The following is a 27,962-nucleotide window of genomic DNA, read 5'->3' as shown; positions in this document are numbered from 1 at the left end:
CACCGTATCCCCCAGAGTTAGATAAGTCCATACATACCTCTCTCATCTCCGTGCGTGCTGTAACTCTGTCTGACGCAGCCCCCGCTAGCTTAGCTTAGCACAAAGACTGGAAGTGGGTGGCTTTAGCTAGCATACTGCTCCCAATAAGTGACAAAATAACGCGATCATTTTCCTATTTATGTGTTGTGATTTGTATAGTCAAACCGTGTACAAATAACAAGGTGATATGAGACACAGCGATCTTTTAACAGTATACATACTGAGAACTATATTCTCTGAAGACGAAGCACTGCCGCATGGGCGGAGTGATTTGCACAATTCTGACCGAACTCTCTGCTCCTCACCAGGGGCTTCTCGTGTGCTGCGAGCAGATCACTCCGCCCATGCGGCAGTGCTTCGTCTTCAGAGAATATAGTTCTCAGTATGTATACTGTTAAAAGATCGCTGTGTCTCATATCACCTTGTTATTTGTACACGGTTTGACTATACAAATCACAACACATAAATAGGAAAATGATCGCGTTATTTTGTCACTTATTGGGAGCAGTATGCTAGCTAAAGCCACCCACTTCCAGTCTTTGTGCTAAGCTAAGCTAGCGGGGGCTGCGTCAGACAGAGTTACAGCACGCACGGAGATGAGAGAGGTATGTATGGACTTATCTAACTCTGGGGGATACGGTGAATAAGCTAAATTCCCAAAATGTGGGCGTGTTCCTTTAAATAAATAAATAAAGAGTTTCGTTGCAAAACGAGATAACCACCGTTTTTTTTATTGTTCAGAAATCTCGTTTTTTGGTTGTGCATTCAAATTAATTTCAATGCAACTGCAGTTGGTTTGTTTTGATTTAAACCTTCATAACTTAAAAAATACAGCTATGTAGCACCATAAAACAAAATAATAACATGATAACATAATAATAAACATGTTTTGACAAAAATGTTAAAAAATGGATTTATCTCTTTTTTCAACGAAACTCTTCAAATATACAATATATTTAATGAAAGAACAGACCCTCTGCTTTCATTCTACCTTTATTTGTTCTTTTTTTATCGTCCTTCAAATATGGGTAGAGATCATTGCATTTTTGTGAAGGACATTTGATAGAGATCAGAATCAGAGCGATGATCAAAAAGTAAAAAATAATTACTGTCCTAAGGGGTTGCTTCAGGGTTTTATAATTTGGGTAGAGCGCCACCTAGTGGATAATAGGGCAAATACAGATTGCTAGAAAAACTCGTCATTGGCGGGGAAAGAGTTAAAGGGATACTTCACACATAACTGTTCAGTAGAACAATAAGGAAGATATTTAGCAGAAATCGCAGTGCTCTGTGATCAATCTATCGTTTTTTTTGCATGAAATTGAACTAAATTAATTGACATTATTATAATACTAATAATTCGTTTAATTTAAATAGCGCTTTTCTCAGTACTCAAAGCGCTTTACATATGAATGGGGAAATCTCCTCAACCACCACCAATGTACAGCATCTACCTGGATGATGCGACGGCAGCCATATTGCGCCAGAACGCCCACCACACACCAGCTTAATAGTGGAGAGGTGATATCGCCAATTAGTATGAGGGATGATTAGTAGGCCAATGGGCAAGTTTGGCCAGGATGCCGGGGCACATCCCCTTCTCTTTTTCGAAGGACATCCTGGGATTTTTTATGACCACAGAGAGGCAGGACCTCGGTTTAACGTCTCATCCGAAAGATTATTAGCATTAATGCATAGCCTCTGCCAAACATCATGTGCGCTGTTTCCTTATTGTGGTGTTTGTGGCGTTTGGCAATCCAGCCTTTTAGCGCCACCTACAGATTGGGAGGGTAAAGCGCACTATCCCTTCAAGAATAATACAAGTAAAGATTTAATAATTGTTCTCCTTCAAAATAATATTTAGTTTGTTTTTAAAGTGTTGGTTCACAGAAAAAATGAAATTTGCTGTTAATTTACTTGGATATCCTCAGGCTATCTAAGATGTAGAGATGACAATATTTCTTTAGAAGAACAGTACAGATGATTTTAAGCTGAAATCATGAACCCATTGATTCATAAAATACAAGTCCACAATTGCCAGTAAGTAAAGATTAATATTTCCTCTGATGATTTTGGATATATGAGTTCCAGGTGATCAGCGGGAGGTCAGTGCTGTTTACACCGCCGAGGGCAGACTTATCTCAGCAAGTGCTTGTATAAACTCAGTGCTGCTGCTCTGCTCTTTGGTGTCTGATGGTCAAACATTATCAGTGTTGGGCAGTAACTAATTGCTAGTAATAATATTATTGTATTACTCTGGTAACTAATAGTGTAATGAAAAAATATTACAGTTACCATCCAAAAAAAGTCTATGTTAATATAACCAGCCTGTGTTCTCCCGTCCTCACTCCTCATACTCCTGCGTCTGAACATGCCAAGTCCGTACTTGGCGTTCTTGGTATTAAGAAACGGCCCAACCCTCCTGCATACTTTAGTTCCAACAGACGAGGATTAATTTTCTCTTGCCTTAAAGTTATAAAGTACTGGAACCCATGGACTTGCGTTTTATGAATCACCAACCAAAGCTATGGACTATCAGCTGAAAATCATTTTTGCTGTTCTACTGAAAAAATAATGTCTTTGTGATGTATACTGCAACATAAACATATACTGCTCTTAAATACACAGTAATTACATAATAGAGTAAGAATCTCTATGTGTGTGTTTTTGTCAGAAGGAGAGTTTGCAACAGAATTCACATCAGCAGAATAACACCCAGCAGGGGATGCTGAAGAGACACACATCTCTGACAGACCTGAGTCACGCCCACGAACAACAGGAAGTGGAATATCTCCACATGCAAATCAGTGAGCAGCGCGGTGTTATTGAGGAGCTAACACAGGTTTGTTTCTTTTACCATATATACACAGTGCTGATGAAAACAACATGAAACCGTATGTCCATGCAAAACAAAATATTCATTATCAAGTAATGTAGAGCGAGTCCTGACTGTGTCCATCAGTTTTTGATAGACTAACAGTGCATCCGCTGTGATGTTATTGCCTGATGCCATTAAGACCTGCCTACACAGACCTGATGACATCTGGTGTGCCTTCATTCGTAGACAGACAACAAGCAGGAGATTTAGAAATAATTTGACTCGTTAACGCAGTTCAGAGTCGACTCCCTACTTTAGAAGCCATTCACTTTATTTATTGTGCACTTTTTGGGTTAAAGCTGCTGTTGGCATCTCTGGAGGATTGAGCAGGAGGATTTCATGTCCCTCCCCCACTATCTCCGAGCAACCTCCCTCCGAGCTCGTTCTCGTCAGCACGTGTGCACCAGTATTATTGTGAACGCATACTTAGCAAGAATACTTAGGCTGCGTTCACACGGTACCATAATACGGTTGTCAAACCCATATTTGAGTCCTTAAGACAGTTCCGTTCACACGCAGTTCGGTTATTTACGGGTTTGACAACCGCATTCTATAACCGACTTCACACCCGTAACTTTTCGGGTTTCACAACCGTATTTACAGAGAAGCTGTGCTGTGTGAACGGAATCGCACTGGACAACCAGTTGTCTGTCACGTCATTCGTTGCTCTTTGTGTTAAGATAACATTACAGTGCATGAACAGCAGAATTGCTCCATAAGGTTAATGTGATATTATATTACCTTCATAGACGCCACAGAACATATTACATTATGCATAAAATTGCGTGCAGCCCAGTAAATGAGATATATATAAAGTTTAAACCTTAAAAGTGGATGATTAATATAATGTTAAATGTAAAAAAAAAAGGATATAAAAATTAGCTGTTTATTTACTCACCTTTTATCTTCAGTGAAGCAATAAAGACGATATTTTGCACACAAAAAAACCATCTGTGATTCATATAATGCAAGGCAAAAGATGCGTCACTTTGAGAGGTCAAAAAGCAGATATATCCAATACAAAAGTAATCTCCGTGACTCCTAGTGACATTTTTTGCTGCTTGTGAAACAAATCGGTCGGTTTTTGCAGGATATTGAACGTTATTTACAACATTATTAGTGTCCATACAGAACTGTGGCAACATATAAAGTGCGCTTTTTACACTCCCACTCTCTAGGTGGCGCTAAGAGGCTGGTTTTGCCTGCGGTTGGTAAACCATACTCTCTGCGCCACCTACAGAGCGGGAGCGTAAGCGCACTTCCTATTTGGCTGCGTAATGCTTTAAATAAAGTTCAATTTCTTGCAAAAACGGATCGATTTTCTTCACAAGTCATTATGATTACTTTTGTATCTGCTTTAGTAAAACGTGCAGTTGCTGAAACTGATTTTATGTTCATTCATTTTGGAAATTAAAACTTTAATAAGGAACTACCCTTGTTTATTTTTCTCTGCACAATGGTTAGGGTTAAACCAGCCAGCTGTTTTTGTTAATTACATAATTAAAGTTTTGCCCATTGCATAAATAATACTTTTTTTTTTATATATTCGTCCGTCACCATGGTTACAGGCACCGCGTGTAACTAGAATACGGGTTTGAGGTCGGTTGCTCGTTCATACAGGCAGTGTCTATTTGTGTCCTTAATTTGCTGTGTGAGTAAATACGGTTGTCACTCCCGCAATTTTGTCGTGTGAACGCACCCTTAGATTACTTACATAACACTCAGAAATACAATCAATGGTTGACAAAGCACTATTACTTGTCGAGAAGAAATGTGGCAAGCTCTGCATCCAGCTTGAACCTTTTAAAATCTCGTAGATTTCTTCACCTTTCAAATGATGATCCGATATTGATCCTAGTTTTATTGCGGAATACTTTCTATCTTTGTTTCCTTCTTTTGATTTGTTGTTTTCCTAGCTCTGGTTGTTAACCGAGGAATAGGGAGTTTGTTAGTGAATGTTCTCTGCGCCATCACGCTGCGTTCAAACCGATTTTTATTTTCGATTTTTAATATGTAAGTGTTCATTGAATCGATTGTAAAATCGATTTTCCATGTCTAAAAAGACTTTTCCTTTTTCAACGCCAAATAGCGGATAAATGTAAAGAGAGCGCTGGAAACGCATAAGTCAGTAATATTTCTTATTTATTGTCATTACGTTTCGTGCAGAATAACAAACAGCAACAGGAGTGCAACATTCTCGAAAAAATTATGCAGAGTGGACTGCTGCCATAACAAATGAAAAACATTACTGCAGGCTTCAAACCCGCTGCATTTATGATTTAGGCAATTCAAAAATTATTTTAAATAATGATTCAATCCATTTCAAACAACTGTTCAAAAATGAAACTTTAAATAGACCTACTTGAAGTTGAGAACATGCTGTGTGTTTTTTAATTAAACGTAACCGACACTTAGGCGGCACTAGGCAGGCATAATGAAATGCGCAAAAAGACTAGGCCATTACAAATTATTGGTCAGGAAAACAAGTCGTTTAACCTTTTCGGGGTCCAGAGCAGAGCGTTTTTTATTCACAATATGTCCATCTGTTGAGAAGACGCGCTCCGACCGCACTGATGTCCCAGGAAAACTAGGGTACTTCGTTGCCAGCTGCGCAAGGTGGGGGCATTTCGTATCTTCCACCACAAAAGCGGATCGCTGTCAGCTGGCAATGGTGGCTCCTTGTCAGAAATCATCATCTCTGTAAGGTCGCAATTTCAACGCTCTCTCGTGTTGCACAGGTTTATTGATGTTGTCCTCCATTTTCTTTGCAAAACACTAGATGCAGCGATTGAAAGCGTGAAACTATAGGTGCGTAAAATTGCTGGGTATTTTCTGTCTAGCTTTCGCAACACCTACTGCACTTTCGTAATTCTTTATTTTCTTTTTCTGCTTGTTTGTAAGTTTTGTTACTATATTTTAATTGTTTAATTATTTTCAAATTAATAGTGTACATATTTGGTTAAAATCGATTACCTATTTTTTTTATTTTCGAAACTTTTTTTGGTTCGTCCAATCGATTGTGCAATCGATTTTCGAACGAAAAGTGACAGCCCTAATCGCAGCATAGTGTTGGTTTCAGTGAATATGATAAAAAAATATGATCAAATAAGTTGCCGACCGCGGCTTTAACAACTTTGCACAACATTTACATTGATGGACAGCTACATGACACACTGTAATAAAGGTAATTTTGGATACTTGATCTGTCTGGCACTTTCACTCTTTCCCCGCCATTGACGGGTTAACTCTTCAAATAAGAGAAACCGCTTTCCTGTCAATGACGAGTTTTTACGGCAATCTGCTATTATCCACCAGGTGGCCAACTCATAAAACCTGGAAGCAAAAAGTAAGAACTCTGTGTATGTTTTGAGGATCGCTCTGAATCGGATCTTTATCAAAAGTCCTTTACAAAAATTCAATTATCTCAGTGTTTTTCTCAACAATTTGGTATTTTTTAAGAAACCTACTCATATTTGAGAGGTAATAAAAAGAGAACAAATGAAGGTAGGATGAAAGGTCTGTTCTTTTATTTGATATATTGTATGTTTATATATTTAAAGAATACATTGTTCTGGAAGGCATTAAACTAAGATCATGAAGATATTTTGTACGATAAATATATCAAAACTTTATTTTTGTGAGTGGGTGCAGTTGCTAAGTGATTCTCAAAATTAAGATTTCTTTGCACCTTCTGAGTCCAGATTTTTAAACTGTTGTATCTCAGCCAAATATTGTCCTATACATCAATGGAAAGCTTATTTATTCTATTTTCAATTTCAAAAAGTAGACCTTATGACTGGTTTTGTGGTCCAGGGTCACATTTTTATTTTATGTTGTCATTGTCAGATACTTAGTCTGAACATTTTGGCAGATTTGTGGATTTATAGTGTGTATGTGTTTGTGTCAGTGGGTTTGTGTGTGTGAGTAATTATTTGTTTTAGGTAATCAGCAATGTGTTTGTAAATTTGGTGGTTTACTTCATTAACAAGACGCCTAATTATAAATGAGTTACACTCTTCCCTTGCTGCTCTGTTTACATGCACATTGCTGTCACAGTTACACACAACATGCTGCTGCGAAGAGGACTTCATAAATAAATATTCATTTTTATTTTTACAACAATATTGTGGCCAAGAAACTAAATATTAAACAATATTTTAGATTTGATTTGGAACTATACAGGTTTTATTTCTTGTATTTGTAGATGTTTTTTTATTTTATAAATTAAAACCGTGTCTGTACCATATGGTGTTATTGGTACTCAAGTGTATAGGAATACCATGATGCTAACCGTTTGGATGTACTTGCAGGAGCGAGACAGACTGGCGATCAACAAAAAGAACAGACGAAGAAACATTAAACTGCCCAAGGTGAGCTGATCTTCATCACAGGTCTTGTTTAGAAGAGACTTTGCTTAACTTTCTCTTTTGTTGAAAGCATATGAACGCTCACGGTCTGTCCCGTCACTAAGCAACATCGTCCTCTGAGAAGTCTCTGTTTCTTCATGTGTGTGCTGGTTACCTCCACACATTAATTGGCCTCTCGAGACATCGAAGCAAAGCCATATTCATTCATTTCTCTTTTGTCTCAAGCCTAACATCACTTAAGCTCAGATTTCTTTTCATTTGTTGTTTTGAACACATTGTCAGCTATAAAGTTATACTTGTTGTCCACACCACAGAGAAGTCTTGTTTTTCAAAAGGACAAAACTTTAAAAGTCTTTAAGCACACTCTTGGATGAAAAGGTACTGGGATGGCACCCCTACAAAAGTACACCTTTGTACCCAGTGTGCATATTAGTACCTCAATGATACTTTTTGGTACCTAAATGAAACATATTAAGACTTTTTATGATAATAAATGTATGCACATGTATAGGTAGGGATTGTCCAATGATGTTCTCATTATTCATTATTCAGAAAGTATTGTTGATTTGATATAGTTTGCTTTGTATATAAGTCTATGATACTGTATGTCCTCATTTAGATGACTAAAGAGTTGTCTATCAGTGTGTTTGCGGTGCTGTGGGATGGGATTTGGTTGTTTATTCTCCAGAATTGTTGCTAAGGAGGAGGAGTCTGTTGACTTGGTTATAATCGTGCACATCCAAACATCAGGCAGGATCGTAATACGGGCTTAAACATCAACACATGTCGCTTCTAGAGATGATTTTTGAGTTGTGAGTTTTTTATGGAGGGATATTTGAAAGGACATGAGACCTGAGGATCATATATGACCAGAAGCACACATACAGTATGCCAGAGTATTTCCTGCTGGTGTTGTATCTCTCCATGTTCCTCTGTCTGTGTGCTCTGGTTTGTCTGTATTTCTCTGGCTGTCAGGAGATGACCTACAAACACGATGGTAAGGGCAATCGTACAGTCGGCACATTGTCATTTAAGTGACTCGTTGTTATTGCTGGTATTTTGTAATAAAGTTCAGGGAAAGTTTTAAAGAATTTTTAACAATTTGCTCTATGTACCGCATCTGTTGCATGCTGTCAGTTAGCAGAGATAATAATTTGACTCTGACATGCCGATGCAGTACTGTACTTTGTCGATGAATACGGCATGATTTTCTGTTATATTGCACATAATGTACAGAAAGTTTATCTGCTTAAGTACTGTTCGCACGGGATTAGTATTATCTGGGGACCTAGTTTGATTTAGAAATTCGTCCCCTAGTTTTGCGTGGCCCATTCACACGGGATAAGCAAAACCTGTGATTTTACTTACATTTACATATACATATACAGATATGATGTTGAGGTTTTGCGTAACACTGTGTCCTATACATGCAACGCCGCAACATGTGGTTAAAGGAACATTTTGCGTGTAAAAGGATTACTCCACTTTCATAAAAAAAATATTGTGATAATTTACTCACCCCCATGTAATCTAAGATGTTTATGTCTTTCTTTGTTCAGTCACGAAAAATTCCAAGATTTTTCGTAATTTAATAGATTTCATTGGACCCAACAGTTTACAGTTTCAATGCAGTTTAAAATTGCAGTTTCAACGCAACTTCAAAAGGCTCTAAACGATCCCAAACGACACATAAGGGTCTTATCTAGCAAAACGTCATTTTTGGCAAGAAAAACAAATTCACTTTTAAACCACGCGTCTTGCACTAGCTGTGTGATGCGCCAAAGCGACCTTACGTATTGCATAATTATGTCGAAAGGTAATTTCTTCTCGACTGCACAGTCTTGAAAAAATTATATACGATCCCACCAAATCCTGGCCAAATTACAGAGATGCCAATATGGTTGGTCATTTGCGGTGGAATTTTAACTTTACGGATTACAGACATGGCAGATTTGCATGGGATACAGATAACAGACAACCTTCGCAATTATTTCAAATCACTAGAGATCACCAAGTATGAATAGGGCTTAAAGGTGCCAAAGAATGCATTTAAATAATCTTTTAAATTGTTTTTTGATATTTACATAAAGGCATGTAACTTTATTAAACGCAAAAATGATCCAGAAACGTTTTACATGTCCATTTACAACCCTAGGATTTGTCCTTTGAATTAAATAGTCTATTTTTGCCCTATTTGGAAGGGTCATAAATAATAATGTTGAGCTCTGCTCTGATTGGCTCTGCTCTGCTGCTCATGCCAGTAGCTCACATGAGTAAACATGTTGGGGTGTACATCTCGACTGTAACATCACAGTGTTATGTTGAGATTGGTCTCTTTTTCAGCTGTCTTTCGCATGCACAAGGTTTACGTAAGAAGGAGAAAACAATCGTATTTGATGCTCACTATATGTCATTAATATGACTAGATAAATACAGTTTTTACTCTATGACACCTTTAAGACTATATATTCGGTATAGTGTTATTTAATGTTTATCCTTATGCAGTGACTTAAGACTTATTGCATTTTTTAAAGTTAATATGTTGATTTAAGTATGGTACAGTAAAAGTTTCATCTTCTTTTTGTGTCCAAACAAAAATGTTTGTCATGTCTGTCTCTTTCTCTCTCTCTCTCTCTCAGAGGCATGTTGTGGAGACATATTTTGGATTTGATGAGGAATCGGTCGATTCTGAAACATCATCTCTGACATCATATAACACAGACCACACCCCTGCCACTCCAGAGGAGGACCTTGAAGACGTGTGTTACCTAATTTTTCCTTTGACTAACTTTAAAAAATAAATGAACATTCGCCTTAAATTAGTTTCTGCTATTGAGAACAAATTCACTTCCCCTACCACTCACCACAACTACGCCTTATTGTCGTTTCACACGGTACGTGGCAAGTGGAGAAAACGGCGCGCGGCTACAGCTTTTCTCGTGTAGTGGAAGCGTTTTGTGCAGCATTTAGTGCCAATCTGTTTATCTTCAATGGTACCTGTCATGAAGAGCAGTGTCCGCAAAAGGAATAGGATTTTGGGTACAAGGCGTGTGGATCAACTGCGCTTCACTTCTGTAACCGCCCCCGTTTTGCTGCTTTCCGCACATCTCCTATTGAAAAAGAACTAAACACTTGAGGTTGCCGCGTACCGTGTAAAAACGCCATTATTCATTCATGTTGATTTTAAAACGAGGCTATGAGGGATTGACGCCCAGAGCATGCGCTTAAACCTATTGTTTTGTATTAGGATGCTGGTCATTCATTCATCAGAAAATACATCATTTACAAGTTTCCACAAGACAAAAAAAATCAAAAACGTGGATTGTTAAAATTTAAAGGGACATATGACCTTATTTGAGATGAAAATAGCACATTGTGTAAATAATATCTGTTTTGGATATTAGCCTGCTGCTTGCTTACTAATTTCTCATGTTGCAAGCATGTTTACTTTCCTTTAAAACACGAATATAGTGCAACAATACAATAATTTATGACAACAACTAAGTATACATTAGTTTGTATAGATCATAAGAGTTTGTCCCATGTATTTTCTCTGTTTTGTTTTTTCCAGACATGAACACTTAATAACGTGTGATTGACTAGATAACAAGCTATTTACATGTATTGTTAGAGAGGTAAATCCCATATGAACTCCCAAAGTTGTGTACAAATGTTATTTAATTAGAAATGAATCCTGCTTCTGTTGATTTCAGTCATTGTGCTTAAAAAAAAAAACATACAGAAGTTTTAAACGTATTCATGCCTTGCAATTTTTGTAATCTGTACAAATTGGAGATATGTACTTATAGGACTATATTAGCGTTTTAAAGAAAAGTAAGCATGCTTACAACATTAGAAATAAGTTATTAGCCAACAGTCTAATAACAAAACAGATTTATTTACACATCATACTGCTCTTATCTTAAAATTAATTCATATGTCCCTTTTCATTTGAACAATCCATGATTTATGAAGTTCTTTGTCCTGTAAAAATCTGTAAAATAATGTATTTTCTAGTTTTTTATGGCTGAATAACCAGGATCCCGGTACAAAACAATAGGTTTAAAGCTCTGGACGTCTGGACGCTTTGAAATCAACATGGCGTCAGCCTGAATAAGTTGTATTGTTGATCAGTGTTCCTGTCAACCATAATTGTTAAGTTTTTTTTTTATTTATTTCAGAACTCATCATCATTAAACCCTATAAAATCAGATCAAGTCCACTTCTCAGTTTTTTCCAATGAATCTTGCATCTTTCTCTCAGAAATTTGGCTGCACAAGGGAGAGTTTTGAATTGTGCCAACCCGACCACTTTTATTTTTTGATATTAGTTTAATTCAAAGCAGTCGTTGACTTCGGCTTATCATTTGGTCTATTATGTTTAAGTTTGTTTATGTTCTTCTTCAGGGAATATAATAGCATATCTCAGCAGTTTCCTAGTTCAGAAGTGTCTGTTCTCACAACTGGATGTTGTTTACTATTTAAGAAGGAACAGAACAATGATCAGGCCATTAAGCACGCTGTGAAAACAACTCCCATAACAGTGCGTACGATCTGTTTACAGACAAGACACTGCTTAGATTTTAGTTTGTTTAAAAGGACGTTATATCGAACAGGGAATTTTAATTTACTCACCCTAAAGTAGATCTGGGGCACCATTCACTTCAATTGTAGTCTTTTTTCTTACTAGAAAGTCAATGGTGCCCCAGATTTGCTTGGTAACATTTGTATTCAACAGAACAAAGAAAGGAACTTTTATCTTGTAATATTTTTATGAGATACTACTGAATACATTTTGACGTCACAATCACCCTCATTAAAATAGCGCATGATGAAAATAAAATTCAAAGACAGCTGCACAACATGTAAGCTTATATCTGACCTCAGTGTATATTTTTGGCAGAGCTTCTGCTGCAAATAAGGAGGGTTATATCAGACCATAACAAAATAGATGGTATTGTCTTATCCCGCTGAGAAAAATATAGATATATTACCAAAACTCAATACCACCCAGCCGGGGGCGTGACAAACAAAGGGGTGGGGCGTACGCATCATGATGAAAATTAAACATACAAGATTATTAATGAATTAATCGTTTTACCTCCTGCCTTTTGTGCAGCAAAATTTTGTTTTTCTTTTTTGGACAACCTAGTTAAGGCGGTAGGGTTTCCCAGCTTAGGTGGGCCACCTGAACTGCAAAGTGCTGCGGGAAACTCTGCTATAGCTGTGAATGGTGCCTCAGATCTGGTTATTACCGTTAAAAAAAATTCATTTGTGTTCAGCTGTACAAAAATATTTTTTCTCTAAAATCATGTGTAAGTGCATGAACTTATATTATATATTTTTATATTTGCAGCAAATTCACACAGTATTTTGTTAAAATTATATATTCGTTATATATTATAAATGTTAAAATTATGTTCACAAGTTTGATATGTGCAATAACGTTTCTAATGTTCAGGGTTTTTCCCGAGAGGAGGCCGAGTTGCGTTTTCGTCAGCTGACGCGAGAGTACCAGGCACTGCAGCGAGCGTATGCCCTTCTGCAGGAGACCGCTGGACCTGTGGACCCTGAGAGACACTGCAGGGTGAGGATGCCAATTTAACAGAAGCACGGTTAACCGCACTGACACTCTGGGATAATCCGTTTCTTACTGGTGTACTTCTGTTAACAGATCTGAACCTAACCACCACAATCTTTAAATACTAAACAAGAAATTCAAGACCTTTTCAGAATTGCTCACTCTGAAAATGCCTTACAGATAATCTGATCATAGCCAGCGGTCGAGCAAGCATGGCGAAAAATTCCTGCCTCAAAAAAATTGCATCTTACCAAAATTTAAGTAACCAAAATGATCAGATTTCAAGTATGCCCTAGGCTGGCTCTTTGATTGGCTGTATGCTCTGTCCGTCAGACGCGGGAGCAGCTGCAGACGGAGCTGATTGGCTGCCAGGCACGGATTGATGACCTGGAGCGGAGCTTGGCAGAGAAGGGGCAGGTAAATGAGAAAGAGGGCGGGGAGGAGAGACCCCTGACTCCACATACATTGGCTTTGCTGCTTGTCTTTCTGACAGCCATGCTTGTGTGCTGGCGCTACACACAGAGAATATGCCACTAAATCTATCAACTGGCCAATCCAAGCATGCACATACAGCTTTGTAGGATCAATGAAACTTGAAATTAGTGTTATGTGTAAGCCACAAATTATATATTACAGTCTAGTTGTACAACATTTGTTCTGGTTTGGTCAGACCAGTCAGCTAGTGTGAATAAATCCAAACAATAATACAGCTTTTAAATGTGTATTCTCATCTGTCAACACTTAATAATGGTGTTAAGATTTAAGTTTTGGTGCATTTTGTGCCCTGACATATGTCTTTCTTTGTTCAGTCGAGAAGAGGTTGCGTTTTTTGAGGAAAACATTGCAGGATTTTCTCATTTTAATGGACTTTAATGGACACTTACACTTAACTCAACATGTAACAGTTTTTTTCAACAGAGTTTCAAAGGACTATAAATGATCTCAAGCGAGACATAAGGGTCTTATCTAGCAAAACAATTGTCATTTTTGACAAGAAAAATAAAAAATATGCTCTTTTAAAGCACAACTTTTCATCTAGGTCCGGTCCAGCGCGACCTAACGTAAATGCGTAGTGACGTAGAGAGGTCACGTGTTACATATATAAAACGCACATTTGCGGACCATTGTAAACAATAAACTGACACAAAGACATTAATTAGTATCAGTTGACATACAACAACGTTGGAACGGTCCTCTTTCAACACACTTGTAAACACTGGGGCGGAGGTTCCCGTTCGTCCTCTGTGACCTCTTGGCGTGATGATGTATTACGTGAGGTCGCATTGGCACATCACGACCGGATCTGGACGGGAAGTTGTGGTTTAAAAGTGCATATTTTTTATTTTTCTTGCCAAAAATGACAATTGTTTCGCTAGATAAGACCCTTATGCCTCGTTTGGGATTGTCTTTGAAACTCTGTTGAAAAAGGCTGTTAAGTGTTGAGTTAAGTATTAAATGTTGGGCTCTATTGGGGTCCATTAAAATGAGAAAAATCCTGCAATGTTTTCCTCAAAAAACATAATTTCTTCTCGACTGAACAAAGAAAGACATTGGCATTTTGGATGACATGGTGGTGAGTAAATTATCTGGATTTTTCTTTTAAGAAAATGGACTATTCCTTTAACGCTAGATTTTAAGAAATTTGCTACAGTACATTCTGGCTTAAAACTGTGTATATATATATATATATAGTATATAGTACAGGCCAAAAGTTTGGACACACTCACTCGTTCTTTCTTTATATTTTTTCCACATAACAAAATAATAATAAACTCGTCCAAACTATGGCATAACACTAATGCAACTTTGGGAATTATGTTGATGGCTGAAAGCATCCAAAATAAATCAAAATTCTGTTATATTTTATCATCTGAAATGCAGTCCCCCTTTGCCTAGAAAATGACTCGTGTCATTTTTTCAAGAAGCTTCTTGAGGTTTTACTTTAGACTGAATTTTAAAGAATATTGAAGGACTTCACATTTAATCTGGGCTCTTATTGACAGATTTTTCTTTAATATTCAGTCATCTATTTAAAAAATAATATTTTAAAATAAAATTTAAGTTTTCTAATAACACATTCAGATTAAAAGATTTTTAAAATCATAGTTAACATTTTAGTCAAGTGTGTCCAAACTTTTGGCCTGTACTGTATATATATATGCCTGGGCACAAAACCGTACCTGCTGTTTTATTAACACCGGCTGTGTTCTGAATGAAATACTACCTTACTGCTTACTAAATACAGTGCAGTATACTTGTACTTTCTACCTTTTCAAAGTAGTATGTGTGAACAAGAACATAGTATGCTACAGTACATGTTTGTCATATGACCTCAGCATGTTGCATGTTTAATTTGGTTATTTTAATTTTTTTAAAATGTATCTTACCTTTTGTATTCTTTTAAAAGTACAAGGGGTGTCACCGGGGCAGTACCCTTCAAAAAGAGTGCATTTAAGTACTACAAAGGTACAAATTGGTACCAACTGTATCCGTTTCTGTAGTGATGGTCGCTTTCGAAACTTTTATGAATCTTTTGTTGAACTCATGAATCAGTGTCTACTTGGCTTCACTAACTTCACTAAAATTAAATGTGTCTATTGTGTTTGCTGGCTTTTAAGTTTTAGTATAATGAGGGACATAAAGAACCAAGGCTGATTGTTTGGGAATATTTTGAGTATTTGGAAAATAGTATTACGAGTAGGGCTGTCACAATGCTTAAATAATTGTCACATCGCGATTGTTTGACCTCATCTTGATGATTTAGCATCACCGCAATGATTGCACATCTCTCTTAAAACACAAGGGGGAGCTGCAGCACCTGTATAAAAGAGGCTTTGTCTGATGGTGCTCCATAACTGACAGTGTAATGCGATACATTGCAAAGCCATTTAGTACAGTGGAAAAACAGCATTTAAAGCAACACTAAAGAGTTTTTGCTCTTTGCTCCCCCTACAGGTTAGAAGCGTAATTGTCCATTACCACTGTCGTAAATACTGCAGCATAGCTGGCTCTGATTGGATTGTAGGTCTGCCGTAAAGCAAGTTTTTGTAGTTTTCTCTCAAACTACTGAAGTGCCGTTCACCCTGTTTCGAGTGGATGAACGACTATGATGAAACGTTTTTTTAAGGTAAAAAAAACTCTTTAGTGTTGTGAAGGATGCTATTCTTAAGGATTTGTAAGTAATTCATTTTTTTTTTTGCAGCCACTACAGACATTTGGTCCAGTAATATTATGACCTTAGTAATATTGGCTACTATTTAAGGCTTGTTCTTGTATAGTCAGTTTATTTTGATTTGCATTTTTATTTTTAGTTATTTTTCAAACACTTTATTGTGTTTATTTCTTATGAAAAACAATTCAGTTTTTGAAAGATATATTCATTAAATAATTACTTTTAAATATGTGTTATGTGTATTAAAATTTACTGCCAGGTAAACCTTGCAAAAGATTTCATTTTCACGAGCCCTAAACAGGCAATTAATCATCATAATCGCCACAATTTATTAGACAGTTAACCGTCAGACAAATTTTTATAATCGTGACAGCCCTAATTATAAGGTATATTACAAAAACACTAATATTTAATTACATTTAATGATTTGTAAATTATATTGAAAGCAATAGTTTGTAGGTCTCAATATGTTTGGGCCTAGATCTCGTTGCGTTTACACATTTTGACCAGCAGGTGTCGCCAGCGTGTATGGTGTTTCGAACACTTCAAAACAGTGAATGATTTGCAAAGCAATTGATCTTAAGCTTAGAAAAGCTTTGTTTCTTCCATCACTGCATATCTGTACCCAAGTGGGGCATGTTAGCACCATCCCAGTGACAGCTTTGTCTGAGAGTGTATGGTTCATTCATTATTTGAAATGAAGTCAAGTGCATTGCATTGTGGGATGTTATTAGGGTTGCCAACTTCTCACTTTGAAATACAGGACAAAAGATGGCCTGCCGCAACAGTGCAGATATGGTTTTGTGTATACAGTGTTATGTGTATTTAAGCCATTTGTCAAAATTATAGCTATTAATTATTCATTTATAACTAGATATTAATGTATAACTTTTACAACATTTGTTAGGTTTATTCATAGTTTGTTAATTTATTGCAGGTACTTTTTAACCATTACCTTTAATATCTGTTTAAAACAAAACACTTCTGCACTAACGGTACATTTACATGGGGCGAAAGCGTTGACGCTTGATGGAAGGCTTGTCTGAGGCGTGGCCAACGGCCAATCGCAGTGGCCGTAACACATAGAGACAGAGTGCAGCACGTCATAACCTGAAAAACACGCCCACCGGGGGGAAAACAATCCATCCGTCTCCATTGACTTTGTATTGCGAAAGGCTGCCTCCTTGTCATTTCTGGCTTGTTACAATGCCTAAAAGCTGCTGTGTGACAGGATGTACAGCTAACAAGCCAAAAAACCCAGAAATAAGTTTTTATAAGCTGTCGACCCCAAAAAACGAGCGTTTAAAGACCCAAAAGTGGAAACAGGCAACTTTTCATAGTAATACTATTATTAGAACTGCACCCACTAGAGGGAAACGTAGTCGGCGATCCACTTTATTCTCCTTAAATGCTGAGTTTTACGGCTCGACAGCTAATAAAAACTTATTTCGGTTTTGGCTGACGCACGCGTTGAACATTTCTCAACTTTTCAAGCGGCAACATGTGCGTCAGTCAATCAGTTCGCTATATGCAAATAATCTAGGCAGAGTCAGCCAATTATGTTAATGGAAGACCGGAGCATGTGTTGCAGCCACTGTGATTGGCTGTTTGCTTCGCTTCGGACGGGCCTTTCGTCAAGCGTTGGCGCTTTCGCCCGTCTGAATGTACCGTAAGGGTAAAAAAAACCTTTGCTGCTTGTGATGCTGCAAAAGCTGACAGGTGGATGACATCAAAGCAAGAGAATTTTGATAGCAGTCCCTGCTGTATGATTTCTCGAATCGCTCTCACATTTGCCTCTCGGTTCTTGTGGTGCCACATAAAGTCGAACAAGCCTAATAAATTAGGCTCAAAATATGGGACGTCCCGGCTAATACGGGATAGTTGGCAACCCTAGATGTTATATTCCTTGCAGTAATACCTGTTAGACACTGCATCTTTCAATTGTATTGTAGAATAGAGTAGCATGGTAGTATATTCGATTCTGAACATATACATACTTTTTGTAGGATTACTGATTGGTCGGTTCACTATGCATGTTTCTCATTGGTCACCTTGCTTTTGCAGGTGTTTCCTATCTGTTCTTTGCTTGTCTCTCATTGTTTTGTGTTTTATTGTAAAATATGGACCTGCATGTGGACTAATAAATCTAATTTATTATTAAGGACATTTCTTCTTTCTTGACTTCTGTCACTTTGTGTGTATGATATACATTTATTAAGTTTGTATTACAGTAAATGTGTGTGTTCTGAGAATAGTGAATGAGAGTTGTTTGTGTGTCGTGTGTGATCATACTGTAGTAAAATATAAATGTTAGGTAAGTCCTCGTAGTGTAATTTGTAGTGGTGTGTGTGTTTGTTTGGGTTTGTGTGATGCAGGACTCCAAATGGGTGGAGGAGAAACAAAATCTCATGAGGGTGAACCACGAGCTCAGACAAAAGGTACTGCCTTTGTCCTCCTTTGGTTTTCTGTTATACACACACAAACATTTAACATTTTTCTGTTGTGTGTTTGTCTATCGATAGATAGCATCACTGGAGCAGTGTGAAATGAGATTACGCTCGGATGTTCGAGACGCCCTGGATCAAAACGAACTACTTGAATTTCGCATCCTAGAACTGGAAGTAAGAGAATCCGCATTGATCCCACAGCATCAAACAGGGGCGGTCAAACCTGGCTCATGTCTATATCAGCTACATACATGAGCTTCATGTGTTCATGTTTTCATACGTGTCATTTTAAATGTATTTTGTTTTAAATAATGTATATTTATATCACTGTTGTTTTGTTCAATTTAAGTTTAAATTGAATAAAATGTATTTGAATTAAACTCCTCACCAATCTTTTTTTGACTCCACCTCCTGCATGTTGTATTTTATTTGTGTGTGAAATATGTGCATTTTTTATGTTCTTCATCATTTTGTGTACATCCTTATCAAAATGTACTATGGAAAATACTTTTCCATACATTACCATTGTAAAATTACAGCCCCAAATCGGAAAAAGTTGGGACACTGTAGAAATTGTGTGTAAATTACAAATCTCATAAACTTATATTTTATTCACAGTAGAATATAGATAACATATCAAATGTTGAAAGTGAGGTATTTTGAAATGTATTGCCAAATATTGGCTCATTTTGGATTTCATGAGAGCTACAAATTCCAAAAAAAGTTGGTACAAGTAGCAATAAGAGGCCAGAAAAATTTCTTTTTTACTCACAATTTCTACAATGTCCTAACTTTTTCTGATTTGGGGTTGTATGTATACCATATTATTGAAATGTATTTAAAACATACATTTAAGTATATGTGGGAAATGTTTTATAATCCATACTGTTAAATAAAAACGTATTTGATATTATTATAGGTATGAGGCAAACCATAATAAATTACTTTCTTACTTAGTATTTTTGTCTTGTTTTCAGTACAAATATCTAAAAAAAAATATACAATTTAAGTGAATGTGTGCCTAAAACAAGCAAAAATATCTGCCAATGGGGTGAGAATTTTTTTATTAAATTAAGTGTTTAAGATAAAAGTAAACTTATTTCAAGATATTTTTGCTTGTTTTAAGCACAAATTCACTTAAATTGTATATTTTTTGTCTAAAAACTAGACTTCTTTTCTTAGGTCATTTTGCTTAAGAAATGTCATCTTAATTTAAGAATTGTTAGATATTTGTACTGAAAACAAGGCAAAAAACTTAAGTAAAAAAGTAAGAGTCATTTTTTGCAGTGTAATGTTTTAAGAGGTTATACATTTGAAGCATCTGATTATATTGTAGCTCATATAAACATTTAAACCTTAAAGGAACAGTATGTAGGATTATGGTCAAAACTGGTATTGCAATCACAAAACTTGTGGCTAAACCTGGTACTGCAATCACACAACTGGTGGCCAATACACAAAATGACAACATTAACATCAGTTGAGGGCTGCAACTCCACTTTTTAAATGACAATATCTTGGCCGGACCACTGTTGTGAGTGATATAAGTATTTGAAATGAAAATGATTTCTTAATGTCTGGTGACATATCAGGGCCATTTTATGATTAATTGATATAAATTTCTTACATACTGTTCCTTTAAATGTCATGGTGGGCCCAAATTGTTTACATGACCGATAATAGCCTATTCTAAACTAAAATAATCGTGACAAACTATATACAACTGGAAAGCTCTAATATTCAAAGCCATTTGGTGGTCGACATTATAGTGACAGTCAATTTAAGTGTAAATGTTTCTGTAATTTTAAATGTCACTGACCCCATAAAAATGCTTATTAATTATTATAAATTCATGGCACTAATATTCTATTATCCATCTTTAAAAATCTTGACAAACTATATATCATTGGAAGCAGTTTTGCACTAAAAATGATTTATGAAATTGTGACAAGAGTATGCAACAAACTAATGACACCTAGTGGCCATTATCTGTAAGATGATGTTCAAATTAGTTGAAGCTAATGTCTTTCATTTTTAAGCATTTTTGTTGTGAAACATTTTTATAATATATATTCTTTGTAGTATTATTTGTTTATTAAATTAAACTTAAACTGCTATAACTGTATATGTTATAATATTATAATATATTATATTAACAACACCAGATACTTCGGTGAAAAACTATGTGTCTTTTTTAAAAAAGAGACCAAATTAGTCTTCTAGACAGTTAAGGGGTTAAGCATGACTCGTTTATTTTGAAGTTATTAAATTCCTGTGGGTATTTTGCACACATATATGTTCATATACATCGTTTTTTTTTAGTTATGTAATTTCTTATAATACATTGTTTTCATAATTTTCTTTTATTGCATTTAGTGTGATTTAAAATGATTCTGTGTCCTTATGTTATTCTGATCATTTCTACTCAGTCATTTATATTTAGATATTCTGCATTTTGTCATCCAACACACACCCTTATGTTTCAAACCTGCATGACTTTCTTCCAGTGAACTCAAAAGGTGAATGTGTGAGAATGTCTTGTCCATTTACGTTTCTTTATAGATAATATTTTGGTCCCAAACAATGTTTTCTATGTATATTTTATGACCAAGTGTTTTCAATTAATAGGAGAGGGAACGCCGTTCTCCTGCCTTTAACCTGCAAATCTCTGCCTGCGAAAGCAATAGTAGCCTACAGTTACACTGCCAACAGGAAGGGGTCAAGGTACAAAAAAGTGTGTGTGTGTTTTGGTATATGTGGTTTACGAGGATTATACAAATGTGTACAGTATAATGACATGTTTGTTACCATGCCATGTCCTTATGTTAACCAAATTGCTTAAAAACATACTAATAGGTCATTTTTATCTAATAAAAAATATGTATATTGTGTATATATGTATGTAGGCTATATGTATATAACAATGTATATTGTTCATGTTATGTGCGTTTGATTTAGGACGTCATCATTCCTGACCTCATGAAAAAGCTTGACATTCTTGGGGATAATGGGGTAAGAAATGTGTGTACTGTATGTCTATGATACTTGCATGTATTGTTCACATACAGTATCTCACAAATTAACATCTCACCTGGCAGAACTTGAGGAATGAGGAGCAGGTCACAGTAATTCAAGCTGGCACCGTGTTGTCTTTATGTGAAAAGGTATCGCTCATTTATTAATCATATTTTGTTCACTTGGCAGACACTTTTATCCAAATCAACATAAAGGGATATTTTACCTTAAAATAATCATTTACTCCCCTCAAGTTGTTCCAAACTTGTATACATTTCTTGTTCTGCTGAACACAAATTAAGATATTTTGAAAAAAGAGATCTGGGGCCCCATTCACTTCCATAATATTGTTTTAAACTACATTCTCAGATAAAAGGTACAGAAGTTGTCACTGGGACGGTAAAAAGGTTCTTATATTTACCATTTTGGTATATAGATATGCACCTTTGAGGTACCATGTACCTCTAGGGTACCAATGTGTACATTTGATGTTACAATATGCACCTTTTATGTACAGAAGTGCACTGAAAAAAATTATTAATTGAATTTAATCAGTTTTTTTAAGGTAAGTGGTTGCAATCAATTTATTTAAGCTACATTTAAACAAAACAGATTAGTAAAGTAAAATAAAATATAAAACTTTTGTTTAAATGTAGCTTAAATAAATTGATTGCAACCACTTACCTTAAATAATTTTTTTTCAGTGTGTATTTTTTGAAAAGGTACCACCCCAGTGACAACTTTTGTAATTTTTTTCTGAGAGTGCACTCTGTGTTACGGTTGGCTCAAAGCCACAACAAAAAAGATGGAGACCGAACCAAGAACGTACAATAAAGAAAAAAATTATTTCATAATTCTATAGGGAATTACAATTAAACTTGATTAAGTTTATGTCAGAGGACAGATCCAAAAGCGGAGCGAGATCACAAGCAGACAGCAGGAGATGATGTCGCTTCCCCACATCGCCCCCCACGCATGTCTCAGGAACACTTTTATTTTCTCCTCCCGACCTGTCACCTAAAACAGATCACGGGAACAAAACAACAACAACAAAAAAGCACCTCCTTACACCATAACATATGGAAGTCAATGGTGCCCCAGATCTGCTTGGTTACATTCTTCAAAATATAAAGAAATTTATACAAGTTTGGAACAACTTAAGGGCGAATAAATGACATAATTTTTCTGTGAACTATCCCTTTAAGCTATATTTGTTTCACTGAGAATCAGACTCATTGCTGCAATAAAATGTACAATACAAGTGTCTGTTAAATGCATGCATACAAGTTTAAACATATTATCTTCTTCTTCATTAACTTATATTCTCTGAACAGTGTTGTCTCTTGTTTATCCTTCCTCTCTGCATGTGTCTAACAGTGGTTGAAGCAGATTGACAGCACTGAAGCTGCTCTCACACAGAAGATGATTGACCTGGAGAATGAAAAGGTGAGAAGATCCATTCATGCCATAAGATGATAAATGTTTCATATTATTTGTTCTGTCTCATCTCTAAGGAAGTTTAATGAACAATAAGATTAGTTTACATTAAAGTTAACTAAAAAAAAATTAAAAAAATAAGTAGTGTCTTAATCCTCAGATAATGTTATCATCCACAGGAGCTGTTCAGTAAACAGAAGGGTTTCCTGGAGGAAGAACTGGACTATAGGAAACAAGCTCTTGATCAGGCCCAACTGGTAGGACCTTGAGGTTATAATGTACTGGGTAACACTTTATTTTGTTAGTCTACTTAATCTATGAGTAACTTTGCAACTTTTTCTTAATTAACAGTCATTAGAGTATTAGTAGACTGTCCACTGACTACAAGTATCTTTACATGTCAACTTATACTAACCCTAAACCCTTACCTAACCCAACCCCTAACAGTCTTCTAGTACTCTAATGTGAGTTATGTAGTTGTATGTAGTTGTAAAGACCCAAAAACAAGTACAACCATGTATTGGTGCCTAGCAGTCTGGTCCCTGAAGTTAAAGGGGTCATATAATAAAGCAATAAGGCCCAAGAAGCAGTGGGTTACCAGTGTTTACGCTTCGTGTTATGCCTAACAACGCCCCTTAGCTGTTATAAAATGCACTGTAACGTTTATTGCGTTTATAAAATGGTTACTTCATATGCATAGCAGGGTTTCACAAAATGAAACACAAATAAGTTGTAATTATATTAGTACAAATATTACTCTTCCGCCAAACAAAGTAGTTCCTCAGAATCAAGCGTGTCTGCAACAGAGCGCAATTCTCAAGCAACACAGACGCAGCAAAGACACAATGAAAATATGATTTAAGACTGTGGTGTTTATTTTTATAAATCAACATTCATCTAAAATATACATTAACATTTATATCGTGCAACTGTTGAAGTGATGATCAAATATGCTTGGAAGCTTGCTTAACTCTTTCACCGTCAGCATTTTTTTTTTAAGTTGCCATCCAGTTTTAGTTTAATGCCTTACAGAAAAATTATCTTCTTTAAATAAACATAAAATATCAAATGAAAGAACAGTCCATCCGCTTTCCAAAAAAAAAAAAAACGTTTCATCCTACCTTCATTTGTTCTCTTATCAGTTATCGCCTCTCAATTTTCAGCTAAAAGTGGAGATAATTCAATTTTTGTGAAGAACTTTGTAAGAGATCAGATTCAGAGCCATCAAAACTTACACATCACGCTAAATCCACCACAACGCTGTTGTGTCGAGTGAATGCGTCAGTGTTTAAGTTGTGTAAGATTGCCATCTAGTGGATAATAGCGGAAATATCAATTTAAGACAAAAACTCCTCAGGGAACGTTTTCTCTTTATTGACGAAATGACTCAACAATATCTATGACATTTATCTGGATATCGCCATAATTGTGCAAAGGTAGAAAAATTTAAATATGATTAAAGACTGTGGTGTTTATTTTCATAAATCAGTACGCAGCAACAGTGGCGCAGTGATACTTGTGATGCGGTCTGAACCGTGGGTTTAATGGGGTATTTTATCACAGCTTAGAACGCGTTTCAACCAATCAGAATGAAGAACCAGAACTGCCCATTTTATAATGAGATTTTTTTAATATGTAAAATAAGTCTATTTAGTGTCCCCAGAATGCGTATGTGCAATTTTAGCATAACATACCACATGGATAATTTATTATAGCATTATTGCCTCTTTGCAAAAATGTGCTGGTTTTGGGTGTGTCCTTCAAAATGCAAATGAGCTAATGAAATACAAACACTGATCACAATTATGGTGGTTAATGGAAATTAACACTCAATTGTGCTGTCAATTATTATTTTTTATTAGACTCACTACTTACGTCAAAAAACTGATAAAATCATTTTTAAGGTTGATAGAAGCACTGGGGACCCAATTATAGCACTTAAACATGGAAAAAGTTAGTAAATATGAATTACAAATCAAATGTGGAAAAATAAAAAAAAATGTATTGTGGTAGTTTTATTATATGTGACCATGTCTGTGAAATCCACATTAAAGTCATATGAGATTAGAAGCATCAGATTGATTTTATTCATTGATTTCACATTAGTTAGTATTATAGACATCAAGGTTATATTTTCACATTTTATGAAACAGTAAATCATAGAATAATGACTTTAGATTGGGTTTTTTCCTCCTGTTGTGTTTGTTTGTGGTTATTAGAGGGTTCAGGAGCTGGAGGCTACATTATACGCTTCTCTACAGCAGGATCCAGACAGTTGTCTGGGGGAGAGTTTGACTGACAGACAGCGAGCAAAACTGGCAGAGTCAATGGAAACCGTGCGGAGACAAATCCTGCGACAAGGTCGTCATGCAGACACTTTGGTCTTACAGCAGCGGATGGAGCTCCTTCAATCTGCACAGCAGGTCAGATTGTGTGTGCTTGGGTGAAAATGCATCAATAAAATTGAATGCTTATAAAAGTATAAAGTCATTTTTGGACTAGTCAGGTACTATGGCATTTTTAGGGTGCTCCAAAAAATACTTTCTCCTTTTTATTAATAGACCTTAGTGTACCCTTTTACTAGTATATTATATGTGCCCCTGAACCACAAAAACAGTCATACTGTAAGTACTACAGATATATTTAAAGAGTTTGGTTCAAAAAACAAAATTTGTGAAAAAAAAAATAAAAAAAAAATGTTTTGAAACCAAACTCTTTATTTGTAGCAATACATTGTATGGTTCAAAATGATCAATTCATAATATCTTTAGGATCATGTTCTATAAAGATATTTTGTAAATTTTCTACAGTAAATATATATAAACAGAGATAACTCTGTTTTTTTTTAATTTTTCAGATATCTCGTTTTTTGGTTGTGCATTCCAATTAATATCAATTAAACTGCAGTTGGTTTGTTTTGATTTTAACCTTTATAACTTAAAAAATACAGCTAAGTAGCACCATCAAACAAAATAATAACATGATAACATAATAAACATGTTTTGACAAAAGTGTTAAAAATGGAGTTAACTCGTTTTGCAACGAAACTCTTCATATATATATAATATTTATCATTAGTAATATGTGTTGCTTTTATGATTGTTTCAATAATCAGATTTTTTGCACCCTCAGATTCCAGATATTCAGTATCTTAGCCAAATATTCAATATTATCATAACATCAGATGATGTATAAATTTCATTAAAAAAAAGATCCTTATGACTGGTTGTGTGGTCCAGGGTCACACATGATTATTCATTCGTTCAATCAGTGGCAGCCGGTGACTTCTCTGTCGAGGAGCGCAAATTCAAAATATGTGTTCAGATGGTCGTGTGTTGCTCGTCATTTCAAAATACGTGTTTGTTTTATCATGTGAACCATGTGCATCATGAGTCTTGTCAAAATACGTGCCTTCTGCACAGAGTTTTTGATTAAAGAGACGCTTACATGCACTAAAAAGTCGCAAGACACTCATTTAACACTAAACTTTGATTACACATGAATGTAAGCGAGGATCTGGCAAACCTGAGCGTCTCTTTTATCATAAACCCTTTAGACGCGTGTGCCGCAGGCTCGTATTTTGACAAGACACATGATGCACATGGTTCACGTAACGCGCCAAACGCATATTTTGAAATGACGAGCCACAAACATGATGGGCTATATACATTTTGTAACGAGCTTCGCATCGTGCCCCTTTGAAAAGAAGTCACCGACCTATTTTAAATACAGTACCATTCAAAAGTTTAATAACACTTACTCTATATTAATACATTTTCAAAATCTTAATCATCATTTATTAAGCAGCTTTCTTTATGTTTTAAACAATATTGAAGGAGCTCCCATCTAGAATCTAGTCTTATTGCCTGCTTTATCTTACACTTACATTTCTTTATTTAGCAGAGGGTTTCATCTTAGACTTAGAAATGAGAAAGTGTAAGTGTAAATGTAAATGTAGACGCAAATGTATTTCTCATAGTTCTTTCTATTTTGACTTACAGAGAATCAGAGAGCTTGAGGCCAAGATTGACATGCAAAGACGACAAATCAAAGAGATTGAAGAGAAGGTGTGTATGGACGTGTCCTTATGTCATGTTTATCAAAGCATTCGGTTGTGTTCTGGATAAGTGGCAGCCGGTGACTTCTTTTTCAGGGCGCTCAATGCGAAGCTTGTCACAACATGTATTTAGCCCGTTGTGTGTGGCTCGTCATTTCAAAATATGTGTTCAGTGCGTCATGTAAACTTATGTGCATCACGTGTCTTGTCGAAATGTGAGCCCGCTGCAGACGCGTCGAAAGGGTTTATGATAAAAGAGACGCTTGCGTTTGCCAGATACTCGCATAATCCCATGTGTAATCATAGTTTACTGTTAAGGGAGTGTCTTGTGTGTGTTTTGTGAACGTGAGCGTCTCTTTTGTCATGGGCCCTTTCGACGCGTCTGCAGCGGGCACGTATGATGCACATGACGCACAAACAAATATTTTGAATTCACCGACCGCCACTTATCTGGATAGAAATCGTGTATGAAATGTTTTGAGTAGTTGGTTACATTTTGATATGAATTATTCATGTATGACTCTAAGACTGATTCTTCTTCTCCTTTCTTCTCTTTGTGTTTATTATAAATTATAGTTTTTATTTCTTTTCCTGTTTTTCTCCCTAGCTTTTATTCTTTGGCCTTAAATCATCACACAAACAAACACTATATACACTCTTACTGTCTCACTCTTTTAACAAACATTCCCCAGTTTGTTGTCTAAAATGTTTTTTTACAAATTTTATGACGCGTTTCCAAAGAGAAACGTTTGTATCCTAAAAGGTCCGGTTGAAGCTGCTTAATTTTTTGGTCAACTTGAAGATTGTGTTAAATAATATAAAATACATTTATGTCTAAATATTTGTTATGATGAATATTTAAAACACCTCACACTTGTCAAACTGCTTTTAGTTTCAATAAATAAAGTTGTATTTTTTTCACATGGGATTTGGATGACTTTATTTTAAAAAATTCAAAAATTAATTTTGA

The 27,962-nt window shown here is 35.8% G+C and overlaps 2 protein-coding genes across 5 annotated transcripts in view; both read left to right on the top strand.

The window, feature by feature from the left end:
* The window catches only part of jakmip1 (janus kinase and microtubule interacting protein 1), a 53,268-nt gene extending 25,373 nt beyond the window's left edge, over positions 1 to 27,895 (top strand). The window contains exons 7-21 of one of the 4 annotated variants that reach the window (XM_073854079.1): positions 2,717 to 2,881; positions 7,228 to 7,287; positions 9,924 to 10,043; positions 12,745 to 12,870; positions 13,198 to 13,281; positions 18,412 to 18,474; positions 18,559 to 18,657; positions 21,112 to 21,207; positions 21,442 to 21,495; positions 21,582 to 21,647; positions 22,876 to 22,944; positions 23,115 to 23,192; positions 25,155 to 25,358; positions 26,937 to 27,002; positions 27,600 to 27,895. In XM_073854079.1, the coding sequence (XP_073710180.1) occupies positions 2,717 to 2,881; positions 7,228 to 7,287; positions 9,924 to 10,043; positions 12,745 to 12,870; positions 13,198 to 13,281; positions 18,412 to 18,474; positions 18,559 to 18,657; positions 21,112 to 21,207; positions 21,442 to 21,495; positions 21,582 to 21,647; positions 22,876 to 22,944; positions 23,115 to 23,192; positions 25,155 to 25,358; positions 26,937 to 27,002; positions 27,600 to 27,752 (1,503 nt within the window). In that variant the 3' untranslated portion in view covers positions 27,753 to 27,895. Of the gene's footprint in view, positions 1 to 2,713; positions 2,882 to 7,227; positions 7,288 to 9,923; positions 10,044 to 12,744; positions 12,871 to 13,197; positions 13,282 to 18,411; positions 18,475 to 18,558; positions 18,658 to 21,111; positions 21,208 to 21,441; positions 21,496 to 21,581; positions 21,648 to 22,875; positions 22,945 to 23,114; positions 23,193 to 25,154; positions 25,359 to 26,936; positions 27,003 to 27,568 lie in introns of all 4 variants that reach the window. The other 3 variants (XM_073854078.1, XM_055178393.2, XM_073854080.1) reach the window with 3 other exon arrangements.
* LOC141350024 (uncharacterized) lies at positions 7,875 to 12,763 on the top strand. Its single transcript, XM_073854082.1, has 3 exons — positions 7,875 to 8,281; positions 9,924 to 10,043; positions 12,745 to 12,763. Exons 1-2 carry the CDS (start codon positions 8,173 to 8,175, stop codon positions 9,953 to 9,955), a joined length of 141 nt encoding a protein of 46 aa, XP_073710183.1. The 5' UTR covers positions 7,875 to 8,172; the 3' UTR covers positions 9,956 to 10,043; positions 12,745 to 12,763.
* Positions 27,896 to 27,962: the final 67 nt, after the last annotated feature.

Source organism: Misgurnus anguillicaudatus, chromosome 16 (assembly GCF_027580225.2).
Source record: "Misgurnus anguillicaudatus chromosome 16, ASM2758022v2, whole genome shotgun sequence".
NCBI lineage: Eukaryota > Metazoa > Chordata > Actinopteri > Cypriniformes > Cobitidae > Misgurnus > Misgurnus anguillicaudatus.
This window is presented reverse-complemented; position numbering and strand designations above follow the sequence as displayed.

Excerpts from the sequence above, each read along its gene's own strand:
- LOC141350024 (XM_073854082.1), top strand. The coding sequence starts at position 8,173 with ATGCCAGAGTATTTCCTGCTGGTGTTGTATCTCTCCATGTTCCTCTGT. Across the intron at positions 8,282-9,923 it reads GATGACCTACAAACACGATG|AGGCATGTTGTGGAGACATA; the intron begins GTAAGGGCAATC and ends TCTCTCTCTCAG.